General features: G+C 37.1%; 1 protein-coding gene across 1 annotated transcript in view; it reads left to right on the top strand.

The window, feature by feature from the left end:
* The first annotated feature begins 234 nt into the window (after positions 1–234).
* Positions 235–21,872, top strand: part of LOC127649169 (CYFIP-related Rac1 interactor B-like) — a 39,077-nt gene continuing 17,439 nt past the window's right edge. The window contains exons 1-3 of the mRNA XM_052134141.1: positions 235–368; positions 20,578–20,667; positions 21,657–21,778. Of these exons, the coding sequence (XP_051990101.1) occupies positions 20,595–20,667; positions 21,657–21,778 (195 nt within the window). The 5' untranslated portion in view covers positions 235–368; positions 20,578–20,594. The remainder of the gene's footprint in view (positions 369–20,577; positions 20,668–21,656; positions 21,779–21,872) is intronic.

Here is a 21,872-nt window from a genome sequence, read left to right as displayed (position 1 = left end):
ATGTTTTATGTTAATATGTTTTTTATGCTTTTGAATAACTTAAAAAATAAATATATATATATAAAATAAAATAAATTGTGTCACGTCAATGACGCATACATGTTCAAAAGAACAGAAGTGAAAGCAAAATCATCAAAAAGCGTAGAAAAAAAAAAAAAAAACAGTCTGCTTCCTTTCTCGAAATCAATTCCTTTTATAGATGTAGGCAGAACCTTCAACCTGCGCGCGTCTGACGGCCAACGTAACACTTCTGATTGGCCAATCCGGAGATGTAGACACACACCACATCTTCACAATGACCCGTTGAGCGAAGAGTTCTCCAGCGTTTCGCCAATATTTACTTTACATTTAAATTACTGGAAATTCAGGTAAGAATCATGGAGTAATATTCAATATGTTTCCTTTATGCAGCTTGATACCTGAGGTGAAAGAATGTCTCCTTTAGCACACAGGTGATATTGAGCAGAGGGTCTGTTAAAGATAATCTGCGTGTATAAATACTACGGACAACACTGAAACTAAACGGAAAGAATATATATAGTACTTTGCTTTCAGGATCAGTGTTTTTAAAAAAAAATTTATAAACAATATCAAACTTTCACTTAACGCGTTAGTCCACTGACTGGGTCGTTTAATTACATTTGACTCGAGGTGTATTCATTGTAATGGACTCTGATTACAGATCCATGGGATTATCTGACGTTATATATTAGTGCTTGTATTGTGTACATGTAATATGTGCGTGTGTCTCCTGCTAAGAATAATAAAAAGAGTGCATGATAAAACCGAGACTATTCTTGTGAACAAAGGCTATAGTGCTAAAGTTCTCAAACTTCCTCTGTGTTCAAATAGATCAAGCCACTTCCTGATTTAGTTTATTCAAAACACGCATTTCAATGAACTGCAAGTTCCTTGATTTGCACTGTCATACAGCCTCAGCTTATGTGGGGATTATATAAACATTTATCCATTTCCAAATATTTGTTTACATAAATATGAATCTTTTGACATTTAATAGTCAATGAAAATGTTGGTCTGACATCATTGCACCTTGTGTCCACTATAAAGTAGAACTAATTAGTATGCATACAGTATAAGCTGCTTTTTGCATATATGCAAACACCTTTTTTGTTTAATTATTAGTTTTTCTGCATGCATTTGTTCATTAACCTACAGTATCTGTACAGTGCGCTCCTTGTTGGGACCTCTGAACTCTTTGTGATGTGCAAGGTCACAGGTTTTAAGCTTGTTAACTCAAAATATTGACACAGCATCCTTCATTATGACCTCCAGACTAGTGGTCAGCATTAAAGCATCGGAACGTGTGCAAAGATATCCATTTTGAACAGTATTATGCGAAATCTCAATATATCAGCAGAACTTAGAATAACCTTATTCAATCTTATTATAAAGTGTATAAATAAAGTATTAGCATGTTATACCTTTGCATGATTTAAGTACAGTGGCCACATTTGGCAGCTTAACTGAATATTTGTTGTAATAATGGTCATTAGCACATATTAAAATGTAATAATAAAGCTTTTTGATGGGCAGAAATACATTTGTATCAAACCAAGTTGGCTGTTGTTCCCAGATTGGTTGCACAGACAGGTGGAAAATGCTTTTAAACGTAAAACAGTAATTAGACAGCAATGAAACCTGCACAGGTTTTATCACATTATGCAAGATAATTCTGATCAATAGCATCTGTTCTCAGTGTAAACAGCTACTTTAATTCTGACGTCTGTGGTGCTGTAAGTTGTCATGCTGTGCCTGTGTTTCTGGCATTAGCTGAGCATTCCTTTGTACTGCGGGTATAGTAAAGAGGTACTTTACATGCCCTTAAGGCATGCACAACTTACTGAAAAAGTAAGCCCTGGAGATTTTAGGTTTGTCTGGAGTAGCAAGTTTTTTTTAGTCAGCTGCAGAAATAAAAAAGAAGCAAGGTTCTTTTGATGTTAATGTAATTTCATATATTCAGCCTATATATTGTTTTGCTCCCATGCAATTATTTTATTTTGCAGCAGGCTACATGCACAAAGCTGTATAAAGATAAAAAGCTGAAATGAAGGATTTGAGTTGCTCAATCTACTTTAACATGTCTGTGCCCATTTAAATATTTAAAAACAGCGATCTTACAGTGTGCTTTCAGTTTTAAATAATTGTCTTTGTGAAGGAGGGAACCATTTGTTAGACGTTGGTTCAACTTCCTGTAATGCTTTGTGGCATGAGAGGCTTGCTTTATCAGTTTTCACAGTCAAGCAGATCAGCAGCAAGTCAACACCATTTTTTGAGGTTGAGCATTCTTTAAAAACTCTGAGCACATTTGCATGCTTCACTGCCAAATCAAGAATGGCCTCAGATGCATTAATATGAGCATTTTACTTGCACTGCTGTCCCTATAAGACAAAAAAGCTTAGCAATATTTTCAGTATTTTTTTTTTTATCATTTAATTAATATTTTCGCACATACAGTATCACTGTTCCCTCAGGCCAGTCATTGGTAAGGCAGTAAAGGCGCAAAAATTATATTTAAGACACTGTCTACACTGCATGTGTGTTTTTCAGCAATGCATGCAAAACAGCGCAGGAGAGAACAGAAACACCTGTGCTGTCATGCCAGGGGAAGCATGTTCTTACAGGCCCCATAGCTGCGGCTGACTTTAGATTTTTGTCCTGTTCCTGCCTGGGGTGCTTTTCAATGCAGCTTGGTTAGTTTCTTTGGGAGAGGTTTAGAGAAGTGAATCCAGAATTTCAGTAGCCAGTGCATGGCAGACGTTGTTAAATTAGCCAAAAAAAAGCTCATGATTGCATGTTTTGACCTTGCTAAGTTGCAAGGAATCCATTTGTAAAAATCCACACTGTAAAAAGTGGTAATATTCAGTAACCTTAATGATTTAACCTTTTCATGAGTAGGGTCTAAATTCTTCTGCAGTGTCCTCTGGAGTGAGTTATATTTGCACGTACAGAATGTAGACAAGTATTTTTTGATTTTAATATTTGATTTGAAAAAAGTCATTGAAAAAAATAAAATACTGTATATAATATAGTAAACATGTGAACAAATGGGTTATGTCTGCTGTACTGTATTTGTTTATTTTATTTCATTTATGTATAGCTATAAAAATCAAAACAAATGAACAAATAATATCAGCAGTCCGGTTTGCCTATGCACTGTTTGACATTTCAGACATTGTGTGTGTGACAAGCGCTAATGTAAACAGACGCGAATGTGTTTCCGATAATCGTGTTTAGCATGTTGTCCCTGTGAGTATACATGTCTTAAACTGTTATCGTGGTGCTTTTGTGATATTTTGTATTTTTTTTCTATTTCAGTAAACAAACGTATTATATGCCTGAAAAGACTAGTGTTGTCAGAAGTAACGGTCCTTCGGTGCCAAGTCGGTACTAAAGTAAAAAACATGTAGTGTTTCTGCAGTGCCGGTAGTACAGAGCACCAACTCTGTCTCTCTCCGGTATGACTGACACTCGAGAGCTTTAAAATGCTCACAGGCTTATTTTGAACACGTGTTCAAACAATCTTTGTGTGTATGATCTGTGTACTTTAAACGAATGTATAAATCGACTGCTCATCCAGTATAAACTCCATAGATATTGAGAATCATTCACGTTGTATGAGATGACAGAGCAGAGGACTAATCCACATTGAACTACGCAGCACATGTCAAATATATTGTTATATAATTAAATCACAGCATTTGCGCATTAATCTCAACTCCTTTTTATTTTTATAGCATTTAAAACAACAAAGTTGACTAAAGTGCTTCTCAGTAATTCAATATAAATCATAACATTTCAAAATGACCACATACACAAACACCAGAAGACTAAAAAAACACTCCAAAACTGTGTCCTACACTTAATTTATCAGACTCAAAGGCCAGTGTAAACAGATGAGATTTCAGACGTGACTTAAGTCTTCAATGATCACACTGGGCCGTGTCACAAAAGTGAAGCTTCTGGCAAAAAAAAACCCCAAAAAACCACATCATAATAAAAGCACAATTCAAAGTAAAAACTGAATGCTTGAAATTGAAGAAATTAGAGAATTGAATACAAATATATTACAACTGTATAGTAAAATGTAATATTCACTGTAATAATAATAATAACAATAATTAATCAATATATCACCATCAAAAGACAGATGTTGTATAAAAGTTTGGCAAAACAAAAATTACGATATGTTAAAAAGTTCTATTTTCACTTATTACAATTTTAAGAATTAATTAATTAGAAACCATTTTGATGATTAAATTAAATTAAACTAAAATGTTCTGGAAAATAATAATAATTCAATTCTAATTATTAAAACAATCATAAAAATAAATAAAATAAAATATGTGTTCAATAGCACATTATCATATTTGCTGTTTGTGTGAATGAACCACAACTGCACCTAATAACCATACGTGGCTGCATGCATGGGAAGATCGCATTTACAGACCTGCCAACCTGTACACATTTTGCCCTCAAAGTACACTGGTGCGATTTGTCACTCTAAACTACGCAAAAACCTGGTGACGCCTCTGTGCACGCGCAGTACTCAAAACAAGCAACAGCAAATGAAGAGTTCAACCAATCATAGCGCTGGATTCATTCCCCAAATAGCAATCGGGTATGATTGACAAATGCGCCTCATTAAAAAGAGACTGCAAATCAACAGCAACACAAACTCCTGCTCGATCCCCCCTTCCACTCCCGCCGTCTTACTGATTTCTTAAGCGAAGACAGTAGTACAGTAGTCACTGTACTTCTAACTCCTTAAGGTAAACGGGTTGGTGTGGATGTGGAAAGTTGAAATATTGAATTAAGTTAATCCTCTGGAGTCGACGTGATCGCATGGATTATTTTAAAATACTCCGTCATTCATGGTCACTCAGATAAGAGGAAGACAAAATTCAGCCATGCAAATTACAAAATGCTCAAGTAATGCTGAACAATAAATCGAAATAAAATTGAAATTGCTATACTTCTCTTCAGCATGAAACCATTCAAACGGTTTTTTACATATGTAAACTAGAGATGTGCGAGACTAGTCGACTAAATGGTACAGCTAACACAATTATTGAATAAGCGTTTATCTGGAGGATGATTTCATGCTTCTCTCTTTCATTCACGGTGAGCACAGAACAATGTCCTGATGAGCAAAACATGGTATGTTATCAAACCCCGTGGCCCGTCACACTGATGGTCCAAGGTTTGCAAGTCTGCATTTAGATATGTTGGCTGTGAATATACAAGCTGTGAACTGTTATCTTGGTACTTTGGTGACAATTTGACTGTTTGTTACATAAAATAAACATTATGTGCTTGAAAAGACTCTTTGAGTTACTGTTTGACGAATGACAACTGCTTCGGAGGAAGATCATGTTTGAGGTTTGACTGTGCGTAAAAGAGCTGTTAACTGTTTATCATGGTACTTTGGTGATGAGTTGGATGTATGTATTTAATATAAACTTATTCTGTAGTTTAAAAGACTGTATGAGTAACTGTTTGAGCGAATATAAATGACAGGAGCTTGACCAGAGCAGCTTGTGTTGGCGCGAAAGCTGATTTGAATCTGGCAGCTTGTAACGTAACTGGCTGTTGCAGAAACACAAATGTGTGACGCTACTCTGCGGGGCCCAGTTATTAACTATATCTTAAACTATAAATTAAAAATAATATTTTTGATTTGAATAAAACCAGTTAATTTATATGGTAAGACGTGAAGCACTGCATTCATTAATCTTGGATTGAATTTGAAATTATCATTAGTTATTCAGTAAGTAGTCTGCTGATAGTCAATAACAGGTTCAGTACAAAACTGGATTTTTTTTTGGAAGGACAAATCATCCCAGTTGCATCACAATGTAGTTTTCCCATTTTTCACTTCACATTTCACGAATAACTTGATGATACTGAATTAGAAAGGCTATTTAGCTAAAAAATCATGACTCATAAAGCATCTTAACAGTGGCAGGGAGTCAGTACCTTGATGTAAATAGTCCCTCTTCCTATAGTTCAGGAGGAAGGTACTGGAACTTTATGAGACTGAAAACAACACAACTGGACAATAAGTGAAAAATTTGTGCTGCATGTTATTAAAACCTAAAAGATTCTAAACTGAGGTGCTCTGGTTAAAGGGATTTTTTTTTTTTAAACCAAAAATGAAAATGTACTCACCCTCATGTTATCCCAGATGTGTAAGGCTTTCTTTCTTTTGCAGAACACAAATTGGGATTTTTAGAAGAATATATAAACTGCAAGTGAGTGCTCACCAAAACTTTGAAGCTCTAAAAAGCCCATAAAATTAGCATACAAGTAATCCATAACCCTCTAGTGGTTTAATCAATTCTGAAGCTACCTAATTGGTTTTGGTTGAGAAAAGACAAGAATGTAACTGCTTTTTGTTACTGTACAGTAACTGTAAAGTTATGTAATATTCACTGTAATACTACCAAGAATAATAATAAATAAATAGTATTTGCATATATTTAAGCAAAATCTCACATTTGTGACGCTGTTCTGCAGCACTTTATTTGACACAATTTAACTCCAATGTTGTATTTTGGATTGTGCTGTGAGGTTGTGTATAAAAGAAGTCAAGTCAAGTAATTTATATTTGTATAACGTTTTTCACAACACACATCATTTCAAAGCAGCTTTACAGGAAATCATGCATTAAAAAAATCAATTAAAAATGAAACTGTAATATCTATAAAGCCTTTGAGTGATCATTGTGTAGCTTGATTAAATATAATGGTAAATTGTGTATAGAAATTAAATAATTCAATATTAATTGTATTTAGAAACCCAGTGAGCAAGCTAAAGGCGGTTGTGGCAAGGAACACAAAACTCCATAAGATGTTGGTTAATGGAGAAAAATAACTTTGGGAGAAACCAGACTCACTGTGGGGGCTAGTTCCCCTCTGGCTAACATCATGAATATAATAAATACTGTATATTTGGATAAAAGCATCTGACAAATGCATAAATGTAAGTTTGTAAATTAAGTAAGCGTTAATTTGAATGATGTACTATAATAATGATGTAATATAATTAATTATCTACAGAAGTTAATTTAGATACTTTGTTCTTGTTAGTTGGCTGATGAAGGCTTGCAGGTCATTTCGGTGAGGTTCGTTGGGGTCAATCCTAAATCCAATGTTCAGGCAGTGGCATATGAATTATCCCATCTCTTACAGTTGGAGTTGACACAGTTCATCCTCTGAAGTCAAAAGACTGAAGTGATGTCTGGCTGGCATTGGCTGTAAAAGAATCATCCATAAGAATTGTAATTTTTGAGTGAACTATTCCTTTAAGAATTTCTGTATCAAACCTTATTTCTGAAAGGAAATAAAAACCAGACAATTTTGGACCTAGCAATGCCTTAAAGAGTGGCATAATTTTCTTCTATGTTTAAATGTGTTTTATGTTAAAATAGCCTATCTGCTATCCCAAAATAGACAATTATAAGTTAAACATGTGTAGGTTGATTTCTCTGGAAAATCTATACACTATGGCTCTGTGGTGCTTTCAAAACATTTCTCTGTTTGTTTGAGCATCTTGACCAGACAGACTCACCAGCATCAACTCAATTAATGGCTTAAGTTAGAGATGGAAGTCTCTTTTTGCCCAACCAGTGGAAGACAGGGGAGTGTTTGGGGAAATCTTCCAAAAAATTATCTGACATTTTTGCATTTCTGTTTGGTTATGCTTGTGGCTTCAGCTTCAAGTGTCAGTATACAATCCGACCAAAATGCTAAAACAGACTGAGGAATTGATTGAAGACAAACAACCAGCCAGAGAACATTTGTAATAAATTAATCTTCAAGTTTGCAAATTCATATTTAAAGTTGAAAGCTGAAAGCATGACAGAAAAAATCTGCTAGTCATAGAAAAGAATTAACTTACAACTTAACCATCAGTTGCAGTTGGTGTTGCTTGAAACGAAGTGTTAAGCCATTATTTTTGCATCTGATTCACACCTCTAAAAAAGGGTACAACAGTGATGGTTGTCTCTTTATTCCATTTTTGTTTCAGTGTTCATCAAATGATTGGTTTGGTTGAGTTTAAGCAGTTAAATAAATAGTTCACTCAAAAATTACAATTCTGTCATAATTATTTACCCTCATATCGTTTTTCATGGAGCACTAAAGGATCTAAAAGTTATCTAGCAAAATGTCCATGTTGCTCTTTCCCATACTGCTAAAGTGGTCGAGAACCAGTATCTGTCAAGCTCAAAAATGGGCAAAAGTTTCATAAAAGTGGCCCTAATGACTTGAGTGCTTCTTTCCAAGTCTTCTAAAGCCATGTGTTTCATGAATTCAAACTTTTTGTTATTAAAATTTGGCCCTCTAATATGGTACTTATTTGGCCTTTATGAAGCTTGACAGTCCTAGTCTACAAAAAACCTCCAGAAAACACGAGCTGTGAAAATTTGTGACTTTTATACAGCACAAGCCATTAAAGAGGCTGTAAGTATATATATATATATATATATATATATATATATATATATATATATATATATATACACTCACCTAAAGGATTATTAGGAACGCCATACTAATACTGTGTTTGACCCCATTTCGCCTTCAGAACTGCCTTAATTCTACGTGGCATTGATTCAACAAGGTGCTGAAAGCATTCTTTAGAAATGTTGGCCCATATTGATAGGATAGCATCTTGCAGTTGATGGAGATTTGTGGGATGCACATCCAGGGCACGAAGCTCCCGTTCCACCACATCCCAAAGATGCTCTATTGGGTTGAGATCTGGTGACTGTGGGGGCCATTTTAGTACATTGTCATGTTCAAGAAACCAATTTGAAATGATTCGAGCTTTGTGACATGGTGCATTATCCTGCTAGAAGTAGCCATCAGAGGATGGGAACATGGTGGCCATAAAGGGATGGACATGGTCAGAAACAATGCTCAGGTAGGCAGTGGCATTTAAACGATGCCCAATTGGCACTAAGGGGCCTAAAGTGTGCCAAGAAAACATCCCCCACACCATTACACCACCACCACCAGCCTGCACAGTGGTAACAAGGCATGATGGATCCATGTTCTCATTCTGTTTACGCCAAATTCTGACTCTACCATCTGAATGTCTGAACAGAAATCGAGACTCATCAGACCAGGCAACATTTTTCCAGTCTTCAACTGTCCAATTTTGGTGAGCTCTTGCAAATTGTAGCCTCTTTTTCCTATTTGTAGTGGAGATGAGTGGTACCCGGTGGGGTCTTCTGCTGTTGTAGCCCATCCGCCTCAAGGTTGTGCGTGTTGTGGCTTCACAAATGCTTTGCTGCATACCTCGGTTGTAACGAGTGGTTATTTCAGGCAAAGTTGCTCTTCTATCAGCTTGAATCAGTCGGCCCATTATCCTCTGACCTCTAGCATCAACAAGGCATTTTCGCCCACAGGACTGCCGCATACTGGATGTTTTTCCCTTTTCACACCATTCTTTGTAATCCCTAGAAATGGTTGTGCGTGAAAATCCCAGTAACTGAGCAGATTGTGAAATACTCAGACTGGCCCGTCTGGCACCAACAACCATGCCATTCTCAAAATTGCTTAAATCACCTTTCTTTCCCATTCTGACATTCAGTTTGGAGTTCAGGAGATTGTCTTGACCAGGACCACACCCCTAAATGCATTGAAGCAACTGCCATGTGATTGGTTGATTAGATAATTGCATTAATGAGAAATTGAACAGGTGTTCCTAATAATCCTTTAGGTGAGTGTATATATATATACACTGTATATTACGGCCAAATTTTCATTCCCATTTATTGTTAATTTATAGAGAAATGCACATTAAGTTAAACATGCAGTAAGCAAGGTACTAATTTACGGACACTTGGATAAGTCTAATAGTGGATATTTATCTAGGTTGGCTAACGTTAGAACGAGCGGCCATGCTAAGTGGCTAACGTCAGGCTACTTAAATGTTTAAAATGATAAGCCATGTTTGAGGTCGATGAAGGGTCATCCTTTACCCTCTTGAAATTATTCCACACTTTGGATTTCCTGCCTGACATAATTAATTACCACGTGGACCAGCCGTGTAAACGATCATGTCTGTCCTTCACTGACTGTGCGACCAACTGACCACTCAAAACTTGGTCGACCAAGAGCCTTCTCATCGAGTAACGTTTAGTCAACTATTAGGGGGAAGCCCTACTTGCCACAGCTGCCTTCAGCTTGCTCACAGGGGTTCTAAAAACAATTATTATTTAATTATTTAATTTATATACACAATTTACAATCATATTTAATCAAGCTACACAATTATTACTCTAAGACTTTATAGATATTACAGTTTCATTGTCTGTTAAAGCATGATTTCCTTTAAAGCTGTTTAGAAACGATGTGTGTTGTGAAAAGCGCTACACAAATAAAAATGACTTCACTTGAAAAGATGACTTAATAGAACGAATTATTCTTAAAAAGAATAGCTTCTAATGTCCACCAGGAGGCAGTAAACCCCTTCCATAACAGTCCCGTTTACCAGTTTCAAACACAGCTAGCGTAACCTCCCTTTTATATAATCCAGCAGAACTCATATTGCATTTTCAAGGTTAGACCATTGTGACACATCTTTTCTTGAGCTAAATCTTCAAAGCTACAACATCACATATAATTTTGTACAAAACATTTAAGCTTTTCATGAAGATCTTAATAGGTATGGTTGGATATGTCTATTCTCTGTCTCAGTTCAGTGCTTGTCAGTGACACCATAGTCCTCCAGAGTTTGGGGAGAATGACAGTGGAGGAGGGTGGATGTTGTGTCTGTATCTCTTTTGGCTTGTGGGCAAAGGAGCTCAATGTCTTTTCCATCTGTGATCGTGCAGGAGTGGGGTATAAGGGACGAGGGTTTGCTTTTAGGTTCATGTAAAGTTCAGTTGTGCTCTCAGCTCAGGTTTATCATAGATGCTGAATGTGTACAGCTGCAGATATAAATAACACAATTTGCCCTGAAGTGACACAGAACAAGAATATGTTACAGTCTTCATGATGTTAAAGAGGTCATGATGTTGATGCTCTTAAAAGCAGAAAATAATTGGTCATCGATATGGTTTCATAACAGAATAAGCCTAATTCTTAACAAACGTCTAATAGATAATGTCCCAAACAATTATTTTATTAAAGGGTTTAATATATTATGAATCCAATTTCCCTTGTTCCTTTGACATATAAGAGGGCATTGTACTCTAAAAACATACTGTAATTTTAACAACAAATGTAAGAGCATTTTTTGAAACCAAACTGCTAAAACAACTTGTTCTCTGCTTCGTACATATTTTGATGTCACACTGGTAGACATTTGCATTTGACCACCTTCACAACAACATATCATGTCATATCGTTTCAGAATGAATGACAGAGGCTCAGAATGAGGGTGGAAAATGATCATGTTTTACAAATATATGACTTTAAAAAAACTTGACTATTATTATTATATTAAATATTATACTTATACTATATACTATTAAATATTATAAGTAAACCTCAAAGAACATATTAAAATAGTAAAGACATGTCATAACCCCTTTAAAGCCAAAGTGTGTCATTTTTGCACCACTAGCGTCACCAAACGAAATAATAATAAAAAAAAATTTTTAAACAGGTTTCCTGTATAATCCCTTGGCTGGACAAACAGATAGCCCCATTGGGCTATGTAGTCAATGTTACTGTGTCAAATTGGTCAGGATGCTCAAACAAACAAGTGTTGATAGTGCCACAGAGCCACTTTTCAGGGAAGTCAGCTTACAATGGCTTACTTATAGTTGTCTCTGTATATTAAGCGAGTATATAAGACATTATTTCTAACACAGCTGGCCAGCCCAGCGTGTCTGCATCCATGATGTCTGTCTAGGAGGGAAATGTGCCTTTGTCTGTCTTTCCCTTAAGATTGTAGTAGATCAAATTTAGGATTTGCACCTAGTGTGTAACGGAAGTAGAGGAAAATATCAGTGCACATACAGAGCAAATCTCCTGCTTGCTTGACAGAGTAAATGATGATGGTATTTATTGTACTTAACCCTGTAAAACCTGACATATCAGAAAATTCTAAATTTTTGGTTTTACATGAAACTGTTATTAGTACCATTAAACAAAGTATACAAAGAAATTGTAAAAAAAACATATTTATATATATATATTATATGTATCATATTTAAATGAGGCCTAACAGTTAATTTTTGTATAGAGGCCCAACAATTAATTTTTGTGTAGAACATTTGTTATTTAAGTGTTTCTTAGCCTTCATAAATCTTGGGGTATTATCAGAGGAATCCCCGGGCTTTTCAGAGATACTAAATGTTGGAGAGTTTGGCTATCTTCCTCTCCTTGGCCTATAAATGTGGATTGAAATGTATCACAGTTCAATTCAGAACATCAAAACAATAAGAACAATATATTTTTTTCAATAAACAATTTTTATCATATATATTCTATGCATCAAACACTATATTACATTTAAAAAAGTTAAATTCTAAAACATTTTTCGCTGGGTTTCAGGAACTAATGGTAAAATGACATCATAATAGCTTGTAATGTATAATAATGAGATATTTATAATGGCAAAGCAGGCTGCATATATGAAAATACACAGAAATATTAGTTCACACCTTTAATTATAAGTAGTATATGGCAGAATTTTCAAAGCTCTGATTTTGTCGTGGGCATGAATGGAAAGAAATGCTGATTGAGAGATATACCTCAAAAGTGATGTATAATGCTTGATACATGGATTTCAAAGTAGGGTTTTCAATAAAATAATATTCAAAATTTTAACCAACCAGAAGTTGCTTAAGCCAAGTGTACACTACACGACTTGCAGTCAGTGTCCTGCAACTCACTTGCTGGCATGAACACTTCAGGACTATAGTGTATCAATTACATGACAATTCGTCCCTGACTGAGACCTGGTTGAGTTTTGGGTGATCCGATCATAAATGTACAAGCGAGACATCACCGTTACATCTAGTCGTCTCTTTTGATCACTTGTGTTTGGATTTTGAGGAGAGAGTCTTTGATTTCTAGAGGACATACATCAATAATTACATCTGTCTTTTACTGGATGATAATCAAGCGCAAAAAAGTTAAAGACAAGAAAGAAAACCGCTAAAAACCGGCACACAGCGTCCCTTAATTTGACCAAAAATGACGTTTAGAGCAGAATTTTAAGTTATTTTAGTGAAGTACATGTAACTGATCTTCAAGTGTGTATGCTGCTCTTATCTGTTTCCCAATTGTGCTTGTTCATGCATTTGCTTTTTTAGCATTTACGATCGTATGCTTATTCCAGTGAAATCTGCACGGAACCGGTGAAAAAAATGGCAGTTTTAGCTGTCCTCAGTGTCATCCCGTTTCAAACGGATTGCCAAAAATGCTTCTTAAAATTAAGATAAGGAAATTAATTCACAAACTTGCACAGTTTATTATTGATACATGTAAAAAATAAAAACATGAAAGACTGGCTCTCGCCCGTTTTCATGCTTTATTGGCACCATTTGCAAAGGAAACAAATTATAAAAACATCTGATAATAAATAAAAGTGGTAGAGACGTGGGTGAGGTTTTATTTTGTTTTATTATTATATTTGTACACCTTCTACCAATACCTTGCTCTTCTCTTTCAACAAACACTAAAGAATGGCTTGCTCCCGTTTTTCTATTTGCAAAAGGAAACATTTAAGAAAAACAGATTCAAATAATAAAGAGAGAGTGTATAGGGAGAAGTGGGTGAAGTTCAATTTTATTATATTCTAATAATTTTTTGTCTTCTGCTTCCTAATACCTTGCCCTCCACTTGCGCTCTCTTTATATTTCATTTGCTGTGGCTCTTTGTATTGCACTCGTCGAGACAGTGCGCAGACATGACGACAAGACGTCTAGATATCAGGCAGTTTTGAAAACAGCCGTAGTGTCTGGGACTTGTCTTGACCTGTCGCAGGAGTGCGCTCACAACAAGACCTTTCGTCTTCTCATCGGGACATGAGCTTGAGTCAAGTGTCCACTAGGCAATATATTCAGCAAATTCTCATTTTAAAATATCAGTAACAATATAATCATTACTGTCACTGTTACTTTATTATAATAAGCTGTCATTTATCCCAATAAAAAAAAAAAAGTGTCACTTTTCGTGCAAGTCTGCCACCATTTTAAATAGGTCGATATAAACATTGAATCCACTTTTTTCCACAAATAAAAAACTTGCATACCATATGTTGTTTGGCTTGTCAGCTTGAACAGAGAGTAAAACAGGGACGTCAAACGTTGTGTATCATATTTGATACACACAGTGTTATAAGGTTAAAGGTGATGTATGTGAGTGTAATTTTTTTTTTATATTTAAATTAGGACTGGATATATGTATCAAGTTACATATATCACAATTTTATATATAGCAATAAATCACGTTATCATGGTTCAAATTCCTTATGTTTCACATGCTCTCAATTTCATTCCAATTCATACTGGTATACAGTTATGTCCATTTTGCTTACTGTACATATGAAAGAAATTCTCTCTCTGCTAATGCTTTTTATCATTAGTTTTACATCATCTATGAATCTAAAGTATAGATACACTATCGTGAGGAATAGTAATGTGATTACTATTATATATTTCACCGATCTCCACGTGACAAGGAAGCGGAGAGAAAGCCATAATGAGCTGGTATGTGTCCCCTCTGCCATTCTGAATCTGAACCGGTGTGTGTGTGGCAGCGCCGGCTGAAGAGAACGAGACCTCAAGCACAACATTAGCGTAGATGTGTGGCACCCTCAGCCAAAATCAAGTTGTTGTGATCCAACTAGTGAGCTGCCGGCTTTAATATACTGTAATAAGAATAATTTTAGACCCATTTGTTGACTGCGCTGCCTGGCACGATGTCACAGAAATAGAAACCATTCCAAAAATATAAAGCCCTGTCGCTGGTTAGGACAAAAACTGTAATTAACATGAAAAGATACCTTTTATTGAGTGTCGCGGCATTGCGTCTGGTTAGGACATGGTGTAATTCACAACTTATAGTAAGCCGTTTATAGGTTAATTTCCCTGAAAAAACACTTTTCACAGAGTGTGGCTCTGTAGTGCAATCAAAACATCCTAACAACCTGTCACAGCAACATTGAGACATCCAATGTGTGAGTTGGGGGTGGGACTACCTGATTTTTTGACCAATGGATGATAGAGGGAGTGTTTTTGAAACCTGTTTGAAAACAGAGGAAGTTAAAAAATCCATAATGTTTATATATATATGTATATTTATAGGGGAATTGATTTTTTAAGATACTGCTATATGCTATATGCTTTTTCAGTCAACTATATTTCAGCCTCATTTAAAAAAAAAAAAAAAGATTTGTGCTGAATAGATTTGAGCTGCACTACCCATAATCCTGCAGAGAAAGATCCACCAATCAGAAAATTGCAGCAAACAAATGCGCTCTGCAGGGACTGCCCAATTCCATAAAACACTGTCGAACTACTACATTTTTGCAATTAAATTAAAACATTTTAATATATCAACAACTTTAAATCAAAAGATATATTTTTTCCATAGCATGTTCTGCTCTATTGCCATTATTTTTGCAATTCCTTTTGATGCCACTATTAGTGCAGACATTACTTTGCCTTTAATTTCAATAAATTTAAATTTCAGTGAATGCATTTTAGGATGCATAGATAAATATAACACTATTCATTATTTTTCTTTGATTAGTAAAAACTATAAATAAATAATGATGATGATGAGCATCAGCATTATTAGTTTATTTAATAATAAAAGGGCTGAAGGCTTGCGTGCGAGTAGGCATTAGCCGTGTCTGCCAGTGGTGTCCTAAAGCATATCCATCCATGTCTTGCCATGTTGGGGTTAATGTTAACCCAGTGTGACGTGGCATCGGTGAAATCTGGGTCAGGAGAAGTGCTGCCTCTGCTCTCCGCACTACTGCAGACTGCTTGAGACTGCAGAGCAGTGCCTCCCCTCTGCACACGTGACTTCATTCCTCTCCCTGTGTGTATGAAGTTATGAACGGGAGGGGGGAAGGGTGGGGTTGTGTTCTCTGGTTGGGTGGTTGTAGTAGTAGTAGAGTGGAGTGCACGTGGATGCACATGCTGCAGAATGATGAAGCACCAGTACTGCATTGGAAAGGGAACTGCCCACTGCACCCATAATCTAAAACCTCACTTAAACAAGCACCGTAGAAATAAAACCGAATCCAAACTGAGATTGATGCATTGTGCTAATAGGATTTAGGATTTTAGAATAAGTCCCACACACTAGGATCATCTCCTTGTTTAAATTTAGAAAAAATAATTTTCTTATGACGTCCAGGTCAAATTTCATCCAAAAATTGAAATAACAACAAACAAATAAGAAATTCTATTTTGCATAAAAATGTTAACGTGCCATAAATATATTTATTTATTTATTGGGACCCTTTAAGACTTATCAAGTGTTCTGTCCCCCCTCTTTATGTCTGTGCTCTGCTTTTATTGGCTGGTGGCACGTTTTGGTGTGAAAAATATTTTAGGCTCCATGGAAACAGCAGAATGTTCTGTCTCCCTCCTTAGCCAATGGGAATGCAGGGTGGGTTGTTGTAGTCAAATGAGCAACCTCAGTTTAGATAGAACCACCTTCCCCTACCTGAGGGGTGTAAAGCTAATGGGAGGAGGTTTAGGGGGTTCAAGATGGATATAGAAGTGCTTATTTACTCCCTGTGGTGGCTTAAATCCTAAATGCCATGAGAACATGAGCATGCCAAGATGTAACATGAGCACCCCCACTCACACAGCAGTATATGCACTGTAGGTCAGGGAGACACAGCAACGACCTACAGTCAGCATGTCGTTATCACAATGGACAGGCTGTTAGGTCCAGTATCACCATTTAACCATTATGTTCTGTTGAGATTTACTGTTTTTTAGGGCCCAAGCACTGATAGTGTGGAGGCCATATTGTTACCTATTGTAATTGTACTGATTTTCTTATTTTTCTTATTAGGGTGCCAAGCAGTGAAATTAAATATGCCTCTTGTTTGGTTCAAATGCTAACATATTCTTAAAAAAATAAATTTGACAAATTAACAAAAATGGCTGCCTATAGCCAATCAAATTTCAGCACCTTAAAACTCGTATTGGGAATGGCAGAGAGTTATGAGTTTTGTGACAATCGGCCACACGGTAGCGGTATAATTAGCGAATTCGCGTTTTTGCTCATAACTCCAAAACCTTATAGGATACAATACAAAATGTGTAGCTTCTCTAAATCCAACAGTGCCCTACAATCATATGGTCACTTGTATTTCCATTAACGCAATAAACGTTTTAGTAAAATTTCTATTTTTTCGAAAAACATATTTTTTCGAACTCGTCCTAGGCCGTTTGCTCGATTCTCATGAATCTTGGTATATATAATCTACAGACCCTCCTGACAAAAATGTATAAATAGAATTTTGATGCTTCGAATCATTCCAAAGATATAAGCAAATATGTTTTGGCCATGGCCTATAATGACTAATTATAAGCCTGTATCTTGTGAGTACAATTTTCAAACTTGACAAAATTTGTACAAATGGACAAGAGAACACTCTGAGGTAACATAACGAGTTTCATTCATTTCCCGGACAACGAAATTACCCGACTGGTAGAGAATGCACAGATGAAGTAGGCTCTTTGCCAGAGAGATGTTGACAACGGTTGTAAAGCCATCTTTCAAAACGTTGAACAACACTCATTTTAATTGCACTTCTTTTTATCCAATTTCATTTGAATATTTAGTTAAAATAAAGTAAAATTTTTTAAATCAAGGTGTCTTGCTTTATTGTGTAGACTTAACCCTAACCCTGCTTAATGTAAAGTTCCCCATAGTAGCACCTAGCGTCCAACCAGTGGTAATACTGGTCGGTTACTCGTCGGTTTCCTGTGGAGATTTGGTTTTTCTGCGACCAACCGACCAATCAAAACTTGGTTGATCAACACTCTTCTCATTGTCTAACGTTTGGTTGACTATTGGGGGCAGCCCCAAACTTAAGATAATTCTATTTTTGCAACTGTGCTCAAAGTGGGAGAAAAGTCACACCAAAATGGCAGTCCACAGCATCCACAGGATCTTTTCTGTCAAATTTGTTTGTTTTGGTCATCTCGCCATATGTGGTTGGCCCCTGACAATAGATGCTTGCAGCTATATTTATTATTATCCTTATTAGGGGGTGTGGTAGCGGGGGCGTAGTCAAGCGCCCGTCCGGGAGAGAAAAGCGGTAAGGGCGCTTGCACTGAGCTAAATTATGTCTAACACCTGTCTCTAATTTCAGTGAGCACGGGGAGAGCGGCATAAAAGTCAGCCAGAGGGCCTCCATGGGAGAGAGGAGTGACTTGAGAGTTACTATGCTGTGTCATTAAGCTGGCTGTTTAAAGAGTGCTCCTTGCACGTTGTTATTGTTATTGTGATTGTTATTGTTAGTAATAAAGACCCTCACCTTTGAGCCACTGCGTCAAGTGTCATCCCTTGGAGGAGATCTTTACACTGGTGCCGGCGCGGCCTCCTGGCTGAGGAGGCTCCGGATGGCGTGCCGGTCCTCTGCCTGAGCCCGCATGATCTCAAAAAACCGGCGATCCTGGTCCTGCCGGAGCTCAAGCAGGGATTGTTGGTGGCTCTGGTGTAGTGTCGCGAGGGACTGGAGGACCTCCGTCAGCTGGGAGGACTCTACGGGTCGACCCATCTCCATACTTGGATGAACAAATCCCGGGTTTCGGCACCAGTGTAAAGATCTCCTCCAAGGGATGACACTTGACGCAGTGGCTCAAAGGTGAGGGTCTTTATTACTAACAATAACAATCACAATAACAATAACAACGTGCAAGGAGCACTCTTTAAACAGCCAGCTTAATGACACAGCATAGTAACTCTCAAGTCACTCCTCTCTCCCATGGAGGCCCTCTGGCTGACTTTTATGCCGCTCTCCCCGTGCTCACTGAAATTAGAGACAGGTGTTAGACATAATTTAGCTCAGGTGCAAGCGCCCTTACCGCTTTTCTCTCCCGGACGGGCGCTTGACCACGCCCCCGCTGCCACAGGGGGCTAAGCACCAAAGAATTGTATCATTAGGATATTCTTCTTCTTTTTTTTCTGCCCTAAAAGCAAATGGGCAGCAAAAACCGTATGTCTTAGAGACACCAATCTTGACAGTATGGGAACAAATCCTGACCAATACTCAGGCACATACACACACAACCATCTTACTCTAGGTGGCGCTATAATAAGCTGTTTTATGTTTTGGCTCATATCTCCGCAACCATGAGGGCTAAAATAAAAATTATCTGATTCCTTGGGCCAGGCCTTGGCTGTCTCCAATTTCTTTTCCATCTATAAATTTTTTCCTGCATTTTTAATTTTTTAAAAACATCCTTTTTTGTACTCCTCCTAGACCGTCAGTCCAATCAGCGTGAAATGTGGTATACATCATCTGCAGACCCTTAACTCATGCTACACACATGCAGGGAAAAGAGGCAATGCGTGCGGAGCGGGACAGGGCAGAAATGATGCATGTTTTGTGCTAGAGAACAATATTCAAAATTACAGCGCATCACTGTTGTTCTGTCGCGCTCTTCACTAAAGACGATGAGAGGGCGCAACCATTGTCATGAAGTCTTGCTTTGCAGATGGAATCAATCCGGTGTCCGACGTAACCTAATTGTTAACAAGGCAGCTAGCATGGCTAGCAAACAGAATATGAATATTGATCTTTTTGTGTGTAGTGACTCACTTTTAAAGTCACAGCAGCAGCACCAACTCCCATGCTGAGCTCAGGGCCTGTCAGATTGGATGAATCGGAATGAGAGTGCATCTTTTCAGGGAACATATGGTTCTTACCCACAAAGAATTAGCTCACAGCCTAAAGGGAAGTGTGACTCAAGCGTGTGACATTTGGACTAGAGAAACACTTTGACTGCTAGAGGGCAGCATTATCCTGCAGTTGGATCCACCCAAAATGTTTTGCGATTCTCAAACTCAGTCATATGTCATTCTCTGCAGCATGTGTTCTTTCACCTGAAATAACTGGAGTGTGTGAGGTCTTATTTGTGTGTTCAAGAGGATAAATCAGCAGCATTTGGGTCTCTCCTGATTTTCTCTACCAGCCGTAACAGATGTTCCCTGTCACAGTCATGCATGTGGCCAGATGTTGCTGTCGTGCTCACAGGTGTCACAATTCATGATGCGTGCGTATTGTGGGCCAACATGAATAAGTTCTGATTTCTTAAGTCAGTTCAGATGAAGAGCTTCATTTCACAAAGACAATGAAATCCTTATACATCCTGCTAAAAAGACCAGCTGAACCAGCATGCGATTCCCATGATGGTCTAGGCTGGTTGATGCTGGTTAATGCTGGTTTGGTTCAGGCCTAGCTGATGGTCTGTAAAAGCCTGGTATAGACACCAGCCTACCAGGATCACATGCTGGGGGACCAGCACCCAAATCATATTCATAACATAAGCTGGTGATCAGCAATGCAAAAAAGCAGTTTTGCATCACTTTTCCTTTCTATCACCCCCTTTAGGTCTCTGACAGGTCAGAATGGGGAATCTGATCAAGGTTCTCACACGAGACATCGACAACAATACAGGGAACTTTTTCCTGGACTTTGAAAGTAAGTCATTGTACTTTAATTTACACCTCCTACTAGTTAATTGTTACAACTGGTTACTGAGATGTAGATCTGAAAAGACTATGGGCCCTATTTTTACTTGCAAAGTCAGTGGGAAAAATTTAAACCAAAAATATTTATAAAATCAAATAACACTTCAAATGAAACTATATTCAAAATAATGAAGTGGTAATAAAATAAAATACATTTATTTAAATACCAACTTCCACCGGCCCATTTTACAGTGACTTAAAAATCAATGCAACAACAGGTGGAAAATACCAATTCAAATGAGATAATAAACACAAATGTAAATATAAAACATAATAATAGAAATATAAATCATGACCTAAAGATAGTTTAACTAATTATTTTGTTTCATAAAATGGTTACAACAGTGATTGTCAGGGACATCATTTGATGTTCCACTATATTTTCAGATTTTGGAAATTAACTTTATAACCACCTGCTGGTGGAATCTCCAAACTGTGAAAGCAAGAAATGGGTTTAGACTGAATTCAGATAAGATGCGCTTTTGAAACATCTTAACACAATGACCTATTAATAAGGAAAATAGCAAATTGTGCACTGCACCACTTCATTAACATAAAATACACCTAAAGTTTGCAGTCATACACCCACAGACAGCGCAAACATTCCCACCCTCTCCCACTTGCTCTTTGCGCTTTCACAAAATTTGGATAAGATGTTGCACACGGTCATATATTGCTCAAGAAAATAGAGCCCTTGAAGTCCCTGTTTACACCTGGTAGTAACATTTGTCTCAAATGCATCTCTTTTGACCACATGTGATTGGCTTTTAAGTGTAGATCTCTGAGACACATTTAGTACTGCATTTACAACTGATACTGCATGTTGATAGAGCACAAAAATAAAAATAAAAACTTCTGGTGTAAAGGGGGTCAAAGATTCCAGTACCACATCTAAGAATTTTAAGCTGATATTTCCTCTGCCTTCTCTTACCTCTGCAGATGCTAAGCCCACAGAGGCTGAGAGGAGAGTATGGGAGGAGGTCAGTAAGGTACTTATAGAGGCTGTGAGCATACTAAAGGACCTGCAGTCTTACAGTGGAGCAGGTGAAGCCATCAGACAGGCAAGTTCAACATCTTGCATTTCAGGTTCTTGAAATGTGATTGATCAGGCTGAGCTTCAAGTTGCTTTCAATGAAACAGACTCCTTGTATTATT

Source organism: Xyrauchen texanus, chromosome 9, assembly GCF_025860055.1.
Source record: "Xyrauchen texanus isolate HMW12.3.18 chromosome 9, RBS_HiC_50CHRs, whole genome shotgun sequence".
NCBI lineage: Eukaryota > Metazoa > Chordata > Actinopteri > Cypriniformes > Catostomidae > Xyrauchen > Xyrauchen texanus.
Note: the sequence above shows the minus strand (reverse complement) of the source record. Positions and strands in the feature narration are given on the sequence as shown.